The sequence below is a fragment of the Phacochoerus africanus genome, chromosome 2 (assembly GCF_016906955.1).
Source record: "Phacochoerus africanus isolate WHEZ1 chromosome 2, ROS_Pafr_v1, whole genome shotgun sequence".
NCBI classification, from domain to species: domain Eukaryota; kingdom Metazoa; phylum Chordata; class Mammalia; order Artiodactyla; family Suidae; genus Phacochoerus; species Phacochoerus africanus.
Window position 1 is genome coordinate 207542674 of NC_062545.1, and position 17580 is coordinate 207560253.

Sequence of the window (17580 nt, forward strand, 5' to 3'; positions counted from 1 at the left end):
CTGATTTACATCTACCAAAATTCAATGCTATTTATTTACATTGCCACCTGATACTAAATTCTAGCAATCCAAAAGACATCCAGGCTTTCAAAAATACTGCATGGTCTGAGTACCAAAAATTAACTCTAAATGAAGAAAACAGTTAAGTAGCAAAAGAGGCTAATTATGTTGGTCTAACTCCTTTTTGTTTCCAAAAAAAAAAAAAGTGTTCTTTCTTTGCCACGCTGAATATAATAGACTATGAATTATAAGATCAAGGAAGCAAACTGTATGTTTTCTAAAATATGAGTATCCTTCATCAAGTTTTATACTTAGGGCAGCTAAAAGACCTATGTGGAGGGATCAGCATTAAGCCCAAAGGACAGGCAGTGCACAGCAAGAAAGAAAGCAATTCCCTCGTGCCCTTTGCAGGTCACTACCAAGGACCATGTTAGCAGATCCATACCAGACCCTTAACAGGCAGTTCTGCTGCTACCAGTAATTAGCTTGGACAGCTCTGGCTCCAAGAGTAGCAGCAAGGCTACACCATAATGAGCTCAGCTGGGATTAGCAGGACAGGGCAGGGAACCAAGAGAGCTCAGGCATTCTGCATTGCGTATGTATCTAGGAGATCAAACAAGGATGGCTGGCTAGGTTATCCCCTCTCCACCTCATTCCAAAAATGAAGCACGGCAGTGTCTAAAATACAGGCTAATGAAGAGCGACACCTCCAACAGATGAGAGCCACATTAATTAACACAATCCCTGGATCATATTATACAGTTTCAGCTAGAGCTAGCAAATGTGCAACTTGTTATTGCATTATACACATATATATATTTTAAAAGCTCATCTTTTTTTCTTTACTTTTAGTGGCAATACCAGATTATTTGAATTTCCAAATTTTATGAGGAATTTCTCTCATGGCCTTTAAGACAAAAAAACTTCTCTCAAATATTTATCTAAGTCCACATTGTTAAAAAAAAGAAACTCACTTTTGAATTATTAGCTCCTGGTTCTCCCTTTTGAAATAGGCCAGTTCATTCCATACAGCATCAGAGTCTTCTTGCCGAAGTTGTTGAGGATCTGCTCTCTTCATTTTCCTGATTTCCATCCTATTTTTAAAATAAAATTGCCTCCTTACTTAACATGTTCAAATTGCAATACAAATTCACTTACGTATTTCCTAAAATTTAAAAATATCTATTGTCCAAATTTCTAATTCAAAGTTACTATTTATGGAATGAATTTCCTAAAACATAATTATGTAGAAGTTAAAATCCCAAATCATGAGTTCCTAAAAAGCTAAACTGCCACTATGGAAAGCAAATTTTGAAGCAGATACATGATGTTCTCAGGTATATTGCTCTCATTCATTCTACCAGTAATAAAATATACACTATAGAACTGTCACAACTTCTAAAAAAGGACTATAAGTAATCAACACATATAGAATTTGCTGCCAACCAATTTGAATATGATTTATGTGCTCTATCTTCAAAAACAAGCAATTATCAGTGAATATCAGAACATCAGATGGTTAGAAAGTTGTCCTCACACTTTTAGTAATTACTAAAAAGTTAGGCTAAATCCAGGACAAAGAGACTTATCATTGCTTTACTGATAAGCAATGTGAACGCTTTTCATTCTTCAAAGGAAAAAACTAGATGTGACAATTATCTCCAAAACATGCCAAATGCCCTTTATGTTTTAATTTTCTATACATAAAATAAACTCTTCGTTTTTATTTTGTGAAAGTGCTGTACTGGCCAATTTAGAAACAGTATTTCTCTACAGAACAGACCAATGTGTATCATCAACATTGCCCTAAAGGATCCATCTCAAAAGATGAGAGGGTAGTAGATTTTCTGTACTCATTCAGTCCTTTGCCCTCTGTTGATACTGTTAACAGGGGAGCCACTTACAACTAACCAAGATCTGAACACCTGTTCAGAGCAATTGAACTGAGACCGCCAATTCATTCAGATAAGCTGCAGAACAAACTGATGGATAGTAAAGATTTTCAATTGCATACTAGGTTGAAGGAGTTTTAAGATAGTTAACTATATATATGAATTTTGTATTTCCCATATCTTCCAATTAAAATTTAAATCTTTTTGAATTATATACATTGTAACACCAATTTCATTTAAAGTAGTTTTTCATCATATGGATATGAACTACTTTTTGCTTTAAGTTATATACTTTATTAAATTACTTTATAGATATTAAAAATATATACAATAATTCACAATCACCTATGCTAATGATTTCCAAAAATGACTGTTATTGCTAGCATATTGCTGTTTTCATTTATCATATTCTCTATTTTTAAATCCTCAATAAAGATATGACTATCAAATAATTTCTTTAAAATCAAACAAAAGCCATTAAAGTACCTATACGATGCTACTCCATTTCATTTAATATTTAGGGAAATGCCTTTATGAGCTATGTAACTCACATGCCACTGCCTTCTTCCCACTGTTTTAATTGCTCTTTTACTGCTCTGTAGTTGGTCTGTAACATCTGTAGCCTTTCCTTGCGTTTTTCATGGGCATCTCTTAGCTCATCATTTTCTTGGCTCTGTAGAACACAAAAAAGCAAGTATACAAGTTTGAAGAAAGTATTAGAACAATGTTACAAATAAAAATCTACCTATATAAATATGAAATTTGAACGAAAATAGTATATAAATATGAATGAATTTGTAATTATTATTTAAGCAGAAGAAAAAGAATTCCTAACATCACAGGTTTATTTAATAAATTTGAGGCACTCCCTGCATTTTTAAAAATTGCCTAAGTAACTTCAAAATTTTACCACCAAATTAGTTTCATTCCTTTCTCTTTTTAATTAGTATACATACACACATTTATGAACCAGTCTTATATAATTTTTTCCCTTTTTCAACACCAGGATTTGTCCATACATACAGCATAATTATTTGGTTAGATTTAAGTGCACATACAATTAGTGTAAGGACACTAATCATAATAACACCAGTTCTTTAGCCCACAGATTCATAAATAGTTTGTTATAATGCACAAAGATTACACAGGAGGAAGAAAATCAGCTTGGACCTATGTTAGAGTGACATAGTTTAACATTTTGGATTGAACCATGAAGGACTGAAATGGGAAAGCTGGGCTTAGTACTCTTCAAGAGGTTACAGAATACACAGTCCAAACATTACCAAGTTAAACAATGATAGTCAATGACTTCTAAATGTTTTAAGTAGATCACATGCATAAATGTTCACTTTTCATAACCACAAAATAAACTTACAAAGGCCAAATTTTCAGTCCTCAGAGGATGTATTTATATTGCTTATAAACAGTTTCTCAAAGAAAAATAAGTAACATGTTAAAATTTTACCCTTGAAAATTTCAAAATTTGTTTTTTAAACTCTTTCTCATTTTCTGTATGGAAGAAGTTTTATATTTATTCAGCGCAAGTAACCAAGTACTCTCCAGTATTATTTACAGTAAAATGAAATTAGTGGGCACATGGCAGCCAAAAAGATCTGAATTCCATTCTTGGAGCTTTCTTTTGTTAGCTGCATAATCTTTTTTTTTTTTTTTAATCTTTTTGCCATTTCTAGGGCTGCTCCCATGGCATATGGAGGTTCCCAGGCTAGAGGCCGAATCGGAGCTGTAGCCGCCAGCCTACACCAGGGCCACAGCAAAGCGGGATCCGAGCTGCATCTGCAACCTACACCTACACCAGGGCCATGGCAACACCGGATCCCCAACCCACTGAGCAAGGCCAGGGAACGAAGCCACAACCACATGGTTCCTAGTCGGATTCGTTAACCGCTGAGCCATGACGAGAACTCCTAGCTGCATAATCTTAAGATTACTATTTAAATTAATTCAATTTCTTTTACTATAGAATATGGAGAAAAACACAGAAATTCATATTACGACAACTAAACTAAATAAGCTAACATGTAGGTAAAGCTCTGCAAACTGTGCTTGCCCTATAGAGGCACAAACTCTGTCCTCTTCCCAAGTATTAACACTGATGCTCTTATCATTTAGAAGCCAAATTTACTGTTTCTAATCTTGACAGTGAGCTAATACTTTATAGTCTGCATTATTCTATCTCTCAACACTATGGATATTTTGTCATTCTATTTTGAATATATAACTAGTAGGATAACTTTAACAATTCTCTTAAGTAATTATTAGGAAGTACTTGAGCCCTGTGTATACGAAGTGATCTCTATGCCATATAGAAATTTAAGTACTTGATGAAAAATCATGAAAATGGCATCACTTAACAGGGGAAATCAGAATAAATGATACCCCAAAGAGTTTTAGAAGATACACAAACACAGTCACTGCATAGTTACTTGCTAAAAAAAGCAGCATAGTTTAAAACCATGTTTAAAAATTCAGGATACTGAATTCAACTTTATTTGTTTCAACTGAAGAACCATATGTTAATAGTCTATGACATGCTGGGTGTTAAGTGCTGATGAGAGTTCAGGTCCTTTTGCTTTAGTTACTAAATTTTACTTTGACAGGGCTACTTAAATTCAGTGTGTATCAATTTCTCCATCTTCAAAATAGAAGTTATTTATATCTCCTCTTGTAAGACATAAAGAATGATATACCTTGACTTTAAGTTTCCCAAACTGTTGGTAAACAATCTGGTTTCTTTGACCAATAAACTTTATATTCTTAAATATGTAAAATAAGTAATTTAAATTAACCTAATAGAATAATAATAATAATATCTTCTCATAAATGAAAAAAGTTAAATATATTTATCAGGATTCGTTACAAACTAATAAAACTTATTAGGGATTTGAACAGTAATATAAATTTATTAATAATTACAATAAATTTACAGGCATTAGAAAAGACTCATGTCCAAATATAATTTTAAAATAAATTTATAAATTGAGTACTTTGTTAGATAATTCTAAAATAGCTTTCTGTAATTATTCTTCATTGAACCAAAGTCCTTCCCCATAAACTCTCATTTTAGGATGAATTTCTTAAAAATTATTACATGCAAATCCAGTGTTTTGGAATTATTAAGTCTGTTGGAGTCCCTAGAAACTCTGCGTAAAGGGAACATAAAAGATTGACCAAGAAGTAAAAATTAATAGGATACTCAAATTTTTTCCATTACCTTTCACAATAATCTTCTGTTGAATTAATGGAATAATTTGAGTTTCTTATTGATAGCACTGTCATTATTTTCATGTTTTTTTAGTACTGCCTTAGTTACCACTATTCACTGAAATTATACCCAATGTTTTCTTTAATTCTCAAATAGAAGTCAACTATACTATGCTAATAAACCAAATATTAAGACTTAATAAAAATTTCCTGAGTCTTACATGTCACTCACAATGTGCCAGGCTCTGTATCAGGCACAGTAGTTAACCAAAGCACTTAATGTGAACATTTCTGATTCCTAAAACTTTAGCATAATATATTCAATATTAGTAACTAGTTTCTGTTTTCCTATAGTAATTGAAATAAGTGGCTCTTTCCATTAAGTAGTGATTATAGAAAAACTTGTTTTAAATAAGCTTTCTGCTTTAATTTTACATGCTTTGTAATTTATTACGCCTAGCACTAGAGTATTTACATAATTCTTACAATTCTTAACCATTTACATAATTTTTTATTCTTATAAATTTGTATAAAACATAATTCTTATAAAATCATTAAAATCCAAACTATTACAAGTAAAATCAAACTGAATATTATTTGGTAAATCCATTTATAGACAAATTAAAATTAAAAATGGAGTTTCATCCATAGATTTGTGCTTTGAGAAAACTGTTATCAAATTGTGATACATGGGATTCCCTTTGTGGCACAGCGAAAACAAATCCAACTAGTATCCATGAGGATGAGGGTTCAATCCCTGGCCTCACTCGGTGGGTCTGGGATCCGGTGTTGCCGTGAGCTGTGGTATCAGTCGCAGATGTGGTATGGGTCCTGCGTTGCTCTGGATGTGGTGTAGGCCGGCAGCTGTAGCTCCAATTCAACCCCTAGCCTGGGAACTTCCATATGCCGCGGGTACAGCCCTAAAAAGCAAAAAAACAAAAAACTGTGATACATGGGTTAAACTGATCCTAGAGACTACTGTTCCCTGGGTGTATTTCAAATATAAACAATAAAATTGTATAAAAATGTAAATATAAGATAGATAGTGAGATCATATATAGCTCAAAGAAAAACATTTTCCCTATTTAACTGCAAGAATAATAATTAAAAAAAAGAATAAATGTTGGCTGAAATCTTCAGTCAAAAGTGGGATATCTCAGGAGTTCCCATTGTGGCTTAGTGGTTAAAGAACCCGACTAGTATCCATGTTCAATCCCTGGCCTCATTCAGTCAGTTGAGGATCTGGTGTTGCTATGGGCTGTGATGTAGGTTGCAGATGTGGCTCAGATCCCAGGTTGGTGTGGCTGTGGCATAGACCAGCAGCTACAGCTCTAATTCAACCCCTAACCTGGGAACCTCTATACGCCCCGGATACAGCCCTAAAAAGCGCCCCCCCCCAAAAAAAGTTGGATATCTCAAAAGAAATGTTTAAAAAGAATTATCAAAATGCTTTTTTATAATATTCTAACATATACAAGTTAACTGTGGCTTGGATTATAATTCTTTAAGTCTAAACAATAGTGTATCATTTGGAAAATATTATCCTCAAAGATCTTACAAGAAAATCAAGTATGAAGACTGAAAAATACATTTAATATCACTAATTACTACACTTTCCTATAGGACACATCCAAAAATATCACATGGGCAATTACTGAATTAGGTCTATTTATTAGATCATTCAATAAAATATTTACAAAGCAATTCCATGTATTTTGCAATTAAAGCAGCTAAACTAGAGGCTGTAACTTCTATGTACAAACAAGTCTCAATGACTAAAATATTAGAAAACAGAAAATAGGAAAGTTGTATTAACTGACTTTCCTCAATGATGTTTGTGATTCTATTTCTGAGTTCATAAGAACAGAAATGATTCTTGATTGAATCTTCTAGTTTGCTCAAAGTTCTTGACAGGCATAAGGCAAACTAAGACCAAGCATACTATCAATAATACAGTAGCTCAATCTTCAGAAAATGATAGTAAGGTTTTTTAAGTTTAAAAAACATTTTATAAAATATGAAGGAATCCATGGATGTTTAATTTCAGCAGAATGTATAAATTTTATGCATCTTAGAGCACTGAAAAGTGAAGGTCATATAAACTGTATTCAAAGGACATATTGATGTTATTAAATGGCACAGAAAAGTACTAACAGAATCTAGTTGCCAAATGCTTCGAAAGTCAGTAAAGCGGGGACTCACAGCATTAAGTAATCTCAAGGATAGTGAGAATTTCATAAAGCTTTGATACAATGACATCCAAATTATACTTTTTAAGTTTTTAGTTCACTATATCCATAAAGTCAGAATTTGGTAATGGGTAGGATTTTTATAATAGTAGCATTCATCACTTCCATAATTACAACATTAGTTACCCATCTTGAAAACAGGTACAACTAGCCACAAAAGAAAGCTGAGTAAAATAATGGGTTTATATCTCTACAATTACATAATATTAAAATATATATAGTATTAGAATAATATGCATGACTATGCTAATATAATAAAGAACAGGTGACCAAAGTTTATATACATATGTACTATAGGCTCCTGAAAACTTAGTGCCTCCTTCTCTCCCTTCAATCTACCTTGGTGATCAGTTTGGGATCCTAAAGTTACCTATCATGCCATGGAGCATGTCTTTTGTCTTTAGTGTTTCCAACAGTATCTTCCATGGAACAACAGTCACTTGGGAAATATTAATAGGTATAATCAAGTAAATCTGGGAAGTAATGTATTTATACCTTCCTAGAGATTCACAAGGGAAATCGCTATGTTAAAGGCTCACCAAAATAGATTTAATCCACTGCTTACATAATTGAGCCCAGACATTGTTTGGTTTTTGTTTTTTTAATGGCTGAATCCTTGGCATATGGTAGTTCTCAGGCCAAGGATTGAATCCAAGCCACAGCTACAGCAACACAGATCCTTTAATTCACTACACTGGGCCAGGGATGAAACCTGCACCTCCGCAGTGACCCAAATCCGATTCTTAACCCATTGTGCCATGGCAGGAACTTCAGAGCACAGAGCATTTCTGTTTGTCAGGATCCCATTAGCCTCCGGCTTTGCAATATTCAAAAGAATACCAACATGGGAAAGGCCATGACAAAAAATCAACATATATTAGTGGAGAATGGTCTTCAAAAGGAGTACCATGACCCCAATGTATTTTAAAAATCATAAGACACTGTTACAGGTTAAAACAAATCTCTCCCAAAAAGATGCATTGGAGTAGTAACCCCTACTATCTCTGAGTGTGATTCTGTCTGGAGAGAGGATCTTTATAGAGGTAATCAAGTTAAAATGAGGGAGAGTGGGTCCTAATCCAATATGACTGGTCTTCATAAAAAGAAGAAATTTAGACAGAGAGAGACATGGGAGAAGGCCATCTATGAGCCACAGAACACCTGAGAGAGGAATGGAACAGATTTTCCCACACAGATTTCAGAAGGAACTAACCCCATCAACAATTTGATTTTGGAATTTTCTAGCTTCCAGAACTTTGAGACAATACATTTCTGTTCTTCTAGACTAGTCAGTTTATGGTAGTTTGTCATAAGAGCCCTAGGAAACTAAGACAAACACATCATTAACTCCTAACTTATACTCACATGCACTTGAGTAATACCAGTAATATTAATATTATAATATAATATTGGAGAAAATACAAACAGGTCATCTGTCTTGACTAAATATGACAGTTATACTTACTAAGACAGGTTGTAAATTAAAAAGTACCCTGGGCTAAATTATTCTCCTTGGAGTTGCTTTAGGTTTTGCTTACCTATTTCTTCTGCTAAGCATGTTCTTGATTATGGAACCTTTTTCATTCAACTATTTTGCTCCTTTAAAATAAGAAATCCTTCCCTATTAAATGATAAAATGCAAGAAAAAAATTGCTCCCATTTTCCGTTTACCTTGCAAATCTGTAAAAGAAAACAGGCACTTCAGGAGTTCCCACTGTGGCATAGCAGAAAACAAATCCGACCAGTATCCATGAGGATAAGGGTTCAATCCCTGGCCTCACTCAGTGGGTCTGAGTTGGGGATCCGGCATTGCCGTGAACTGCAGTGTAGGTCACAGATGTGGCTCAGATCCTGCATTACTATGGCTGTGGTGTAGGCTGGCAGCTGCAGCTCTGATTTGACCCCTACCCTGGGAACTTCCATATGTCTTGAGTGCAATTTGAAATTTATGATTATCATCAATTAACTTGAAAGAGGAATACAGAAAAAGATAAGTGAAAAAGAAATTCTGTGAAAAATAATTTTACTCTAAAAATAAACTTGAGGCCTCATCTAAAAGAACTTTTGTTAGAAAAAAAGAAATAAGGAAATAAATTAGTGTAATGCTTCTGAGACTACTCTTTGAAAAAAGAAATTCAAGAGGTGGAAGTATAATAGATCTAAAAATGTCTGAACTGCTCTATCCCTTCCTGCCAAAAACAAAACACTAAAAAGAGACCCATAGACTTTTGGGGCCAAATGAGGGATAGGTAATGGTTAATTTTCTATGTTAACTGTCCAGATATTTGCTTAATCACTATTTCTGGGTGTATCTGTGAGGGAATTTCTGTATGAAATTAATATTTGCGTCAATAGGCTGAATAAAGCATACTGTGCACCCCAATGTGATAGCCTTTATCCAATCCCATGAAGACCTAAATAGACTAAAAGGCTGAGTATGAAAAATTTCTTTCTTTCTGCTTGCTTGTCCTTAAGCTGGGACACTGGTTTCCCACCTCCTGCCTTCAGACTCAGTCACAGACTGGGGCAGGGACTTATACCATCAACTCTCCTGGTTCTTAGGCCTTTGGACTCAAAGACTAGAACTATACCACTAGCTCTCCTGGGTCTGCAACTTGATGACTATAGAGTCATCAAAAGTTTGGACTTTGGAGAACCCAGAGAAATTATGCAAAGGAGGATGATGGCTTCTTAAATATGTCCATAATATCCTATGCTACCCCCACATTTACACTAATACACTGATTCTAACTACTTAGCATCATTTTTTCTCCTATTGTACAACAAGTGACTATTGCATTAGCTAATAAGTTACTGAGTAAACTAATGAGCAAAAAATCTCTTGATGTATAAATTTCAAGTAGTAAACTGAGGTCATATGATCATTTTATTTTTAGGAGAAACAATATATGATAATTTTTGTTTTAGAACTAATATTTAACTCTGAATAAATATACATTTATACAATGTTTAGTGAAAAGGAAGAAAACAACTATTAATTGTAGCTTATGGTTACCTATACCTCTAAACTATATTTTGCTGTAGAGTTAAAACTTTTCCCCCTAAGGGTAATATATATGACAAAGATTTTATGCTTTAAATATATTGGATTATAAACAAGTGTAAATTGGGCTTGTCATAGACTGTTATAAAACTATGCAAGATTCAACTACATGATAAATCTCAAAAAATGCAGGCCTTTGGATAGCTGTGAATGAAGAATGACAAATCTAGCCTAATTAAATTCACAAAAAAATTAAAGCCCTCAATATAGTCACATAAAATTGGTTCAATATGCACAACTGACTTCTTCTGAAAAAGATAATTCACAAAATATGAGATGGAAAGTATAATCTCAAAGATAAGGCAACTGAGGTACATGCTTCTTAAATATTGGTAGAAAAATGACTCATATGCCATGTATTATGAGATAAATTCAGTTGAAATGTAAAAAAGTGACATTTATTTACCACTTTGACTATGTAATTTTTTTATAAAGCAAAATTTTAAGTGGTCTTAGGTTAGCATATTTGTTAACTCACTTTTCTTTGTATATGTTTATTATATATAAAGAACCACAAGAAATTCTCTTTCCATTTGCTGTAGTCCTATTTTGCCTCTGAGAAACTAAGAAATTTATTCACAATATTAAGTCAAAACAGTCCCTACTAAATTTTAAGGAAATTTTTTTACAAATTTCAATAATTTTAATTTAGTGCATAAATATTTACTTATCATGTAGCAAACTTATTACTTTATGATCCTCAGAAATTTTAAGAACTAGACTGATTGCACATTTTTATACCTGTAATTAAATTCAGGAAAGATAAATGATAGGCAGTAATTTGTGAAATGAATGTTTACTTTAGTATATCTTTACCTATGCAAGTTTATTACTAAAGGAATGATTTAATGTTCACCTTCAGTTGTAGTGCCTTCTCTAAGTTTTCAATCTTCCTTTCAGCTTTCCTCAGCTTCTTTAGCTCCTCTGAGTCTGTGAAAGAGCTCTTTGGGGACAAAGACCTTGAACGTTTCACAGGTGGTTCCTCGAGAATAAAACAAGGACATGGTTGAACTAGTTGGAACACTGGATTATGAAAGACATGCAAAATTAAAGAACAAGTAATTTTGAATACTAATAATGAATTATAAAAAAAAAAAATCCTGCATGGAATACCAGAGAAATAACAAGCGGAATTACCACAGTGCTACCGCTAAAGGTTTCTCTGTGACTCGTTAATGAGAATATTCATTTACATTTACATTGTTTCTTTCAGAATAATGATGTCCCATTAGGGAAGACTAAAGGGTTATAGACTCAGAAATGCAAGAAACCTCATTACAAAGGAGGGGATAGAGGCTGGTCTAATTGCTCTATAAGGGTCCAAGGTTACACTTGATAGGACAACCAGAAACAAGAGGGAAAGAATTTTTTTCCCTTTGAAATAGTTTAACACACTGTGAAGTTGAAGGAACAATATGCTTGAGGAATATAAATACAACAGACAGTAGATCTTATACCATAATGACCATATGGTCATTAACTATAATGTGGCTAACTAGAGACAAGAATGTGTGTTTATATTATGTACAGCTTCATATACCAATCTGGATAAGGAATATGTGAAAGTACCTATTAAGCTGGGCAACATATTGTTCAGACTTACTCCATATCCTTATGAAAATGAAGGAAAATCTTGTTCAAAACATCCCTCTCATTTTCTTGACTTTTGTTAAAAGCAATGAAACATCAAAGCAGTACATTTTTAAACTTCAGTAATATAGCACACAAACAAATTAGGCCCTATAATGTCTCTCAATTTTAGGAATGTTTTCTTTCAGTTAGATAAAGCTCAATGCTATGAAACTACTCTAAGATGGCAAGAAACAAATCATGCAGTAATGTTTAAATACACGCATACACACAGTTAAATAAAGCTTGTCATTCTGAAAATTACAAATAATATTAGAGGGAATAAATAAGAATGCCACAGAAACATGGGTCTAATTTTAAGTATTTCCTTTATTAAGAAAGCTTGTCCTACTCATACGAAAAAAGGAAAAGAATTTTAAAAAATTATCTTGAAAACATGGTTTTCTACTTTTAAATTTTCTACTGTTGAAGTAAAAAGTATGAGAAACATATGTCTAAAGTGCCTTACTTTTAGGAAAAGTTTATTTCAATGTACATAGAAAAATATATTTATGACATGATATTTGAAATTCTTATATTAGTCAATGTTCATAGAATCTTTTACAGCATAACAGGAATATGTAAAAATACTACAAAAAGGAAACGCTGAGACATAAATGAGAACAATGCCACAAAAAAATTCACTTATTATTCTCCACTGCAACACCTTTAAATCTGAAAATATATAACCTCACATATTAATGTTATGTTCCATTTTATAGTTTATATTCCACATGAGCAGTATTTTTAAATACCACATCTGAGTAAAATAGAAACAGTAAGATATATTTTTCCTCTAATTAAAATTAGAAAATTGAGTTAAGGACTAATATCACAAAACTTCTACTTAGATTAATTTATCTATTGATTAGATATATAAGGGATACTTATTAAAACCTTTTACTATTAGATTAATTTACCTATTGATTAGATATATAAGGGATACTTATTAAAACCTTTTACTATAAGAATGTTAATTTACTGCACAAGAGGCATAGCACTATTAATATATTTAATTAAACATATATTATTCAGTCTTCAAAAAGGGAAAACTCGCTACTCCCAAACATGATTTTATAAAACGTCTGACATATAAAATCTTTATGAGCTTCCAGAAAAAAAGCAGAGAAGTAAATGCTACTGTTTTTTAACTCCACCACTTGTCTTGCCAGCCATATCGTGACAAATTCACAAAATGACAAAATGTCCCTACCTTATGTTTCCCTTCAGCACTTGTCAAGATGCTCTTCTCTGAGGAACCCATGTTGGTAGATCTGTTCTCTGACAGTTTTTCATTTGCTATTTTCAATTTTTCTTGTAAATACTCAATTTCAGACTTCTGTGAGACCATTAAGGTTTCTAAGCTCGATAAAGATGGCTGTTGAGAAACCTATTTAAGAAAATACATTTGTATTCTATATTATTTACACATATGTGCCAATATTTATAAATAGTATTACATCATATATATCATAAGTATCCCAAGAAAGAACATTTCTTTTCAATAATAAACTAAATGTGCATTGGCTAATCTTCTATCATCCTTATAGGATGTCATTTTTCAATAAAATAATCAAGATTCCATATAAATATTTTCAGTAATAATAATGTTATACAGATTTGCAGGAGAAAAATTTAAAGCATGGACACATGATATACACCACCCATCTATAAATTAATTATTTCAAATTAATGATTATATACATAATCATGTATATATTAATGATTATATACATAATATATTTCCTCAGGAAAAACTCAGTGCAAAACCATTGAATTTAAACCTGGGGAAAGGAAGCCAATGGAATTATAGGTCTAGTTAACTTTTAATGTATTAATAAAGAACTTCAATACTTCTTAAAGTCAACAGAGTTCACAATATCCTCCTTTGAAGTTTATTCTCATGTCAGATAAACTGTTAATGTTAAGCAACACATTTTTAACAAAAGAAATCACAGGAGAACTAAGCTTATAGGAAACATATTCATTGAAAACTAGTATTGCACAAAATTCTACCACCATCTTGACAGAAAATACTTGAGACTATTAAAATCTATGAATAAACACTATTTCAAAGTAACTACTCGTTTACACATCATAGTGAAAACAAAATTTTCGTTGATTTTCAGCAAAGTCAGATGTTACGATTCTAAAATTATTAATATAGATCCCTGAAAATAGTGTCATTTAAAAAGTAAAAAATTTGTTGTTGTTGTTACAGACAAAAAAAGAAAAAAAATGTGGAGAGCTCCAGCCTTCCTAAATGATATTCCTTAAGGTTATAAGAAAAACATGTACGTTTAACTTTTCTGAACCAACAATGAGAAATACTATCCTTTTCTGGTTTTGACTACCATTTTCTCTTTTTAGGGGACTGGCAGATTTTTGCTAATTCTAATCTATAATTTTATAATGAGAGGGATCATCTTTGATTTATATTATTAAACTTTCATCATACATAAAATCACCTGATTTGTTTCCCAATCTTGATTCTATCACACTACTCAATATTTTCCTCAAGGTATTGTTTACATTGTACTGTTACCACACTTAACAATAATACTGATTCTTCTAGCTTGCACTGAACAACAAATTAAAATACCTTAGGTACTTTTCTTTCAAAATCTAAAGGACTTTGCCCTATTCTTTCCTCTTCCTTTTAACCACTGCATGGTTTTTCTTTATTCTTCCCTTCTCTTTTGTAACCAAATTTATGATGTTGATAAATATTTCTTTTGATTGGGCTGCAAATCGGAACAATTTACAAAGGCTACCTGCTCTTGCCCAGGTTTTGTTAAATAAAAATTTAAAGAATATATTAACATCCCATCATTTAGCAATAAATTTTAAATAAATTGTTCAAGACCAAACAAAAATTTAGAAAAAAAGCAGGGAAAAACAACTTCAGTTTATTGGCATATCTAATAAGTAATCCTTTGCTCTTTAATAAATGAGTTTTCTAAGTCATCACTGGGTCATAATGTAATAGATAAGAACATAAATACATGAATATTCCGTCAAGATACAATGATAAATAATTAAAATATTCATGATGATATTAGAAATTCTCCAACAGTGGATATTGCCACTATAATAATAAAAGATTTCATATTTAGGCATTATTCTTTTAAAATTCCTCAGTAAACAATAACAGAACTTCAGTAATAAAATACTATTAAAGTAGTGATTAATGCAAGTGAACACAGTAGTCGTAACATAAATAAGTAAAGTGTGTTTAGTTTGTTTTTAGATTACATCTTTAGAATTTATTCAACAGAGACATTTTGTATACACATTGAACTTGTAGATACAGTTTCTACTTCCACAAGAAAATCTATGCTTGCTCCCAATTTCTTTCTCTCTCTCATTATCTTGCCTTTTATCACTTTTGCTAGACTATGTGCACAAGAAGTATTTCACATTTCTTAAAACAACCATTTTTACAAGTGTAAACAAAATGAAATGTCAAAATGATAGCCTCATTTTGAGGGAGTAAGGAAGGTATTTGTGGCAGTAGCTATTTATCTCCAGCCACTTGTTTTGATAGAGGAATATGGCCCATTACTGCTAGATCTACTGATTTTTTTTCAAAAGAAGGGAGGGATTCAAATTTCTAAGGGAAATCTAATTGTAAAATGCTAGCCAATCTCAGTTTATGACCTCTTTGTCTTGAGGACTTAGTAGTGGGAGTATCAGCTGCTACAGATTTCCTAGGAAATTTTGAAATATGAACCATGAACACACAAATGTTCCAAGCCTTTGACTCTGTTGACGGTTAATACAGAAAGATATCCATGATAAACTGTTAAGTGAGGAAAGCAGGTTACAGAAAGATATAGTATACTGTAGTATAGAAACAACGTAACCAAATCATGAAATTGTTATTTCTGAGTGAAGGGATTACATGCAAAGTTTTTCATACATATCTGAATTTCTTTATTTTTTTTTTACAATGTCACTATTTCTTAAAATGTAAATTTTTTTTCTGCAAATAAAAGGGACAAAAAGTTCAACATAAAAATTTCAGTATAGATAGAGGAAATACAGATAAAAATTTCTCTATAATCTCATCTCTCAGAGTTCACTGAGGATAAATTTGGGATGTAAATTCTGTATACCAGAATTTAAAGAGAAAAGGAAAATCATTGTCATTCTGCACTTTAACCTACCTTTTTTATTAACAGACTGGTTTTTTTTTTTTTGGCTTTATAGGGCTGTACTTGTGGTATTTGGAGGTTCCCCAACTAGGGGTCAAATAGGAGCTGTAGCTGCTGGCTTACGCCACAGCCACAGCAATACCAGATCTGAACCGCGTCTGCAACCTATACCACAGCTCACAGCAACACTGGATCCTTAACCCACTGAGCAAGGGCAGGGATCGAACCTGAGTCCTCATGGACACTACTCAGATTTGTTTCTGCTGAGCTACCACAGGAACTCCAGGGACTTTCTTTTTTAGAACAGCTTTATATTTGCAGAAAAACTGAGCAGATACTATACCAAGTTATCCTTTACCTTCCACCCCCACACACTCAGTTCAATAACTAAATTAATATGGTACATTTATTAAAATTAATGAACTAATTTTCATACATCATTTTTAACTGAAGCCTCTAGTTTATTCAAATTCCCATGGTTTTTACATAACGTCCTTTCCTATTTTAGGATTTCATCCACGACACCACATTGCATTCAGTTGTCATGTCAGCAACTCTTGTCTGGGACAGTTTCTGAGACTTTTCTTATTTTTGATGACATTGACTGTTTTGAGAAGTACTATTCAGGTATATTGCAGGATGTCCCTCTATTGGAATTTGTCTATGTTTATCATGATTAGACTGGGGTTATGAATTTTGGGGAGGAAGATCACAGAAGTAAGGTGCCATTTTCACCATATCACATCAAGAGTACATAGTATCAACATGATTTGACTGCTGACATTGAACCTGACCCCACTACCAAAGTAGTGTTTGTCAGGTCACTCCAGGGGGCATCCTTAACTTGCTTTTTAAACTTAATAATTACAAATATAATTGTTACATGTATTTTATATATACTAGAATACCTATATAACCTCATATATCCTTATTTATCCTTATCCTTTTTAAGTGTTGCTTTCAGGCTTAGCAAGACAATTCCTTGTCTGCCCTTAAATTTAAGTTTGTAGAATCTTTGAAAATTTAACTACTCTTGCTTAAAAATATTAGTATTTTTATAAATTAACTTTTTTTTCTAGAATTAAAAATCCTTTTGCACCTTTTCATTTGCAGTCTTGGAAGATAATGGTATGGTGCTAGACCATAGATAATCTGATAAGAAATCATCAGTGGAGTTTGTATCCAAATGTCTCCAATTATACTTAATCTCTTTAAATTGGCCATTATTAATACATAACTTATTTTTCACATTGATTCACAGAGGCATTTTTTTTTCTTTTTTTCTTTTTCAGCCATACCTGCAGCATATGGAAGTTCCCGAGCCAGGGCTCAAATCCAAGATGCAGCTGTGACCTACGCCACAACTG

The 17580-nt window shown here is 32.6% G+C and overlaps 1 protein-coding gene across 3 annotated transcripts in view; it reads right to left on the bottom strand.

Annotated features, from left to right (window-relative positions):
• The window catches only part of CNTLN (centlein), a 324720-nt gene that overhangs the window by 142790 nt on the left and 164350 nt on the right, over positions 1–17580 (bottom strand). For all 3 annotated transcript variants that reach the window (XM_047767606.1, XM_047767607.1, XM_047767604.1), the window contains 4 exons: positions 13270–13446; positions 11284–11409; positions 2444–2565; positions 975–1094 (listed from right to left, as the gene is read on the bottom strand). In XM_047767606.1, the coding sequence (XP_047623562.1) occupies positions 975–1094; positions 2444–2565; positions 11284–11409; positions 13270–13446 (545 nt within the window). The remainder of the gene's footprint in view (positions 1–974; positions 1095–2443; positions 2566–11283; positions 11410–13269; positions 13447–17580) is intronic.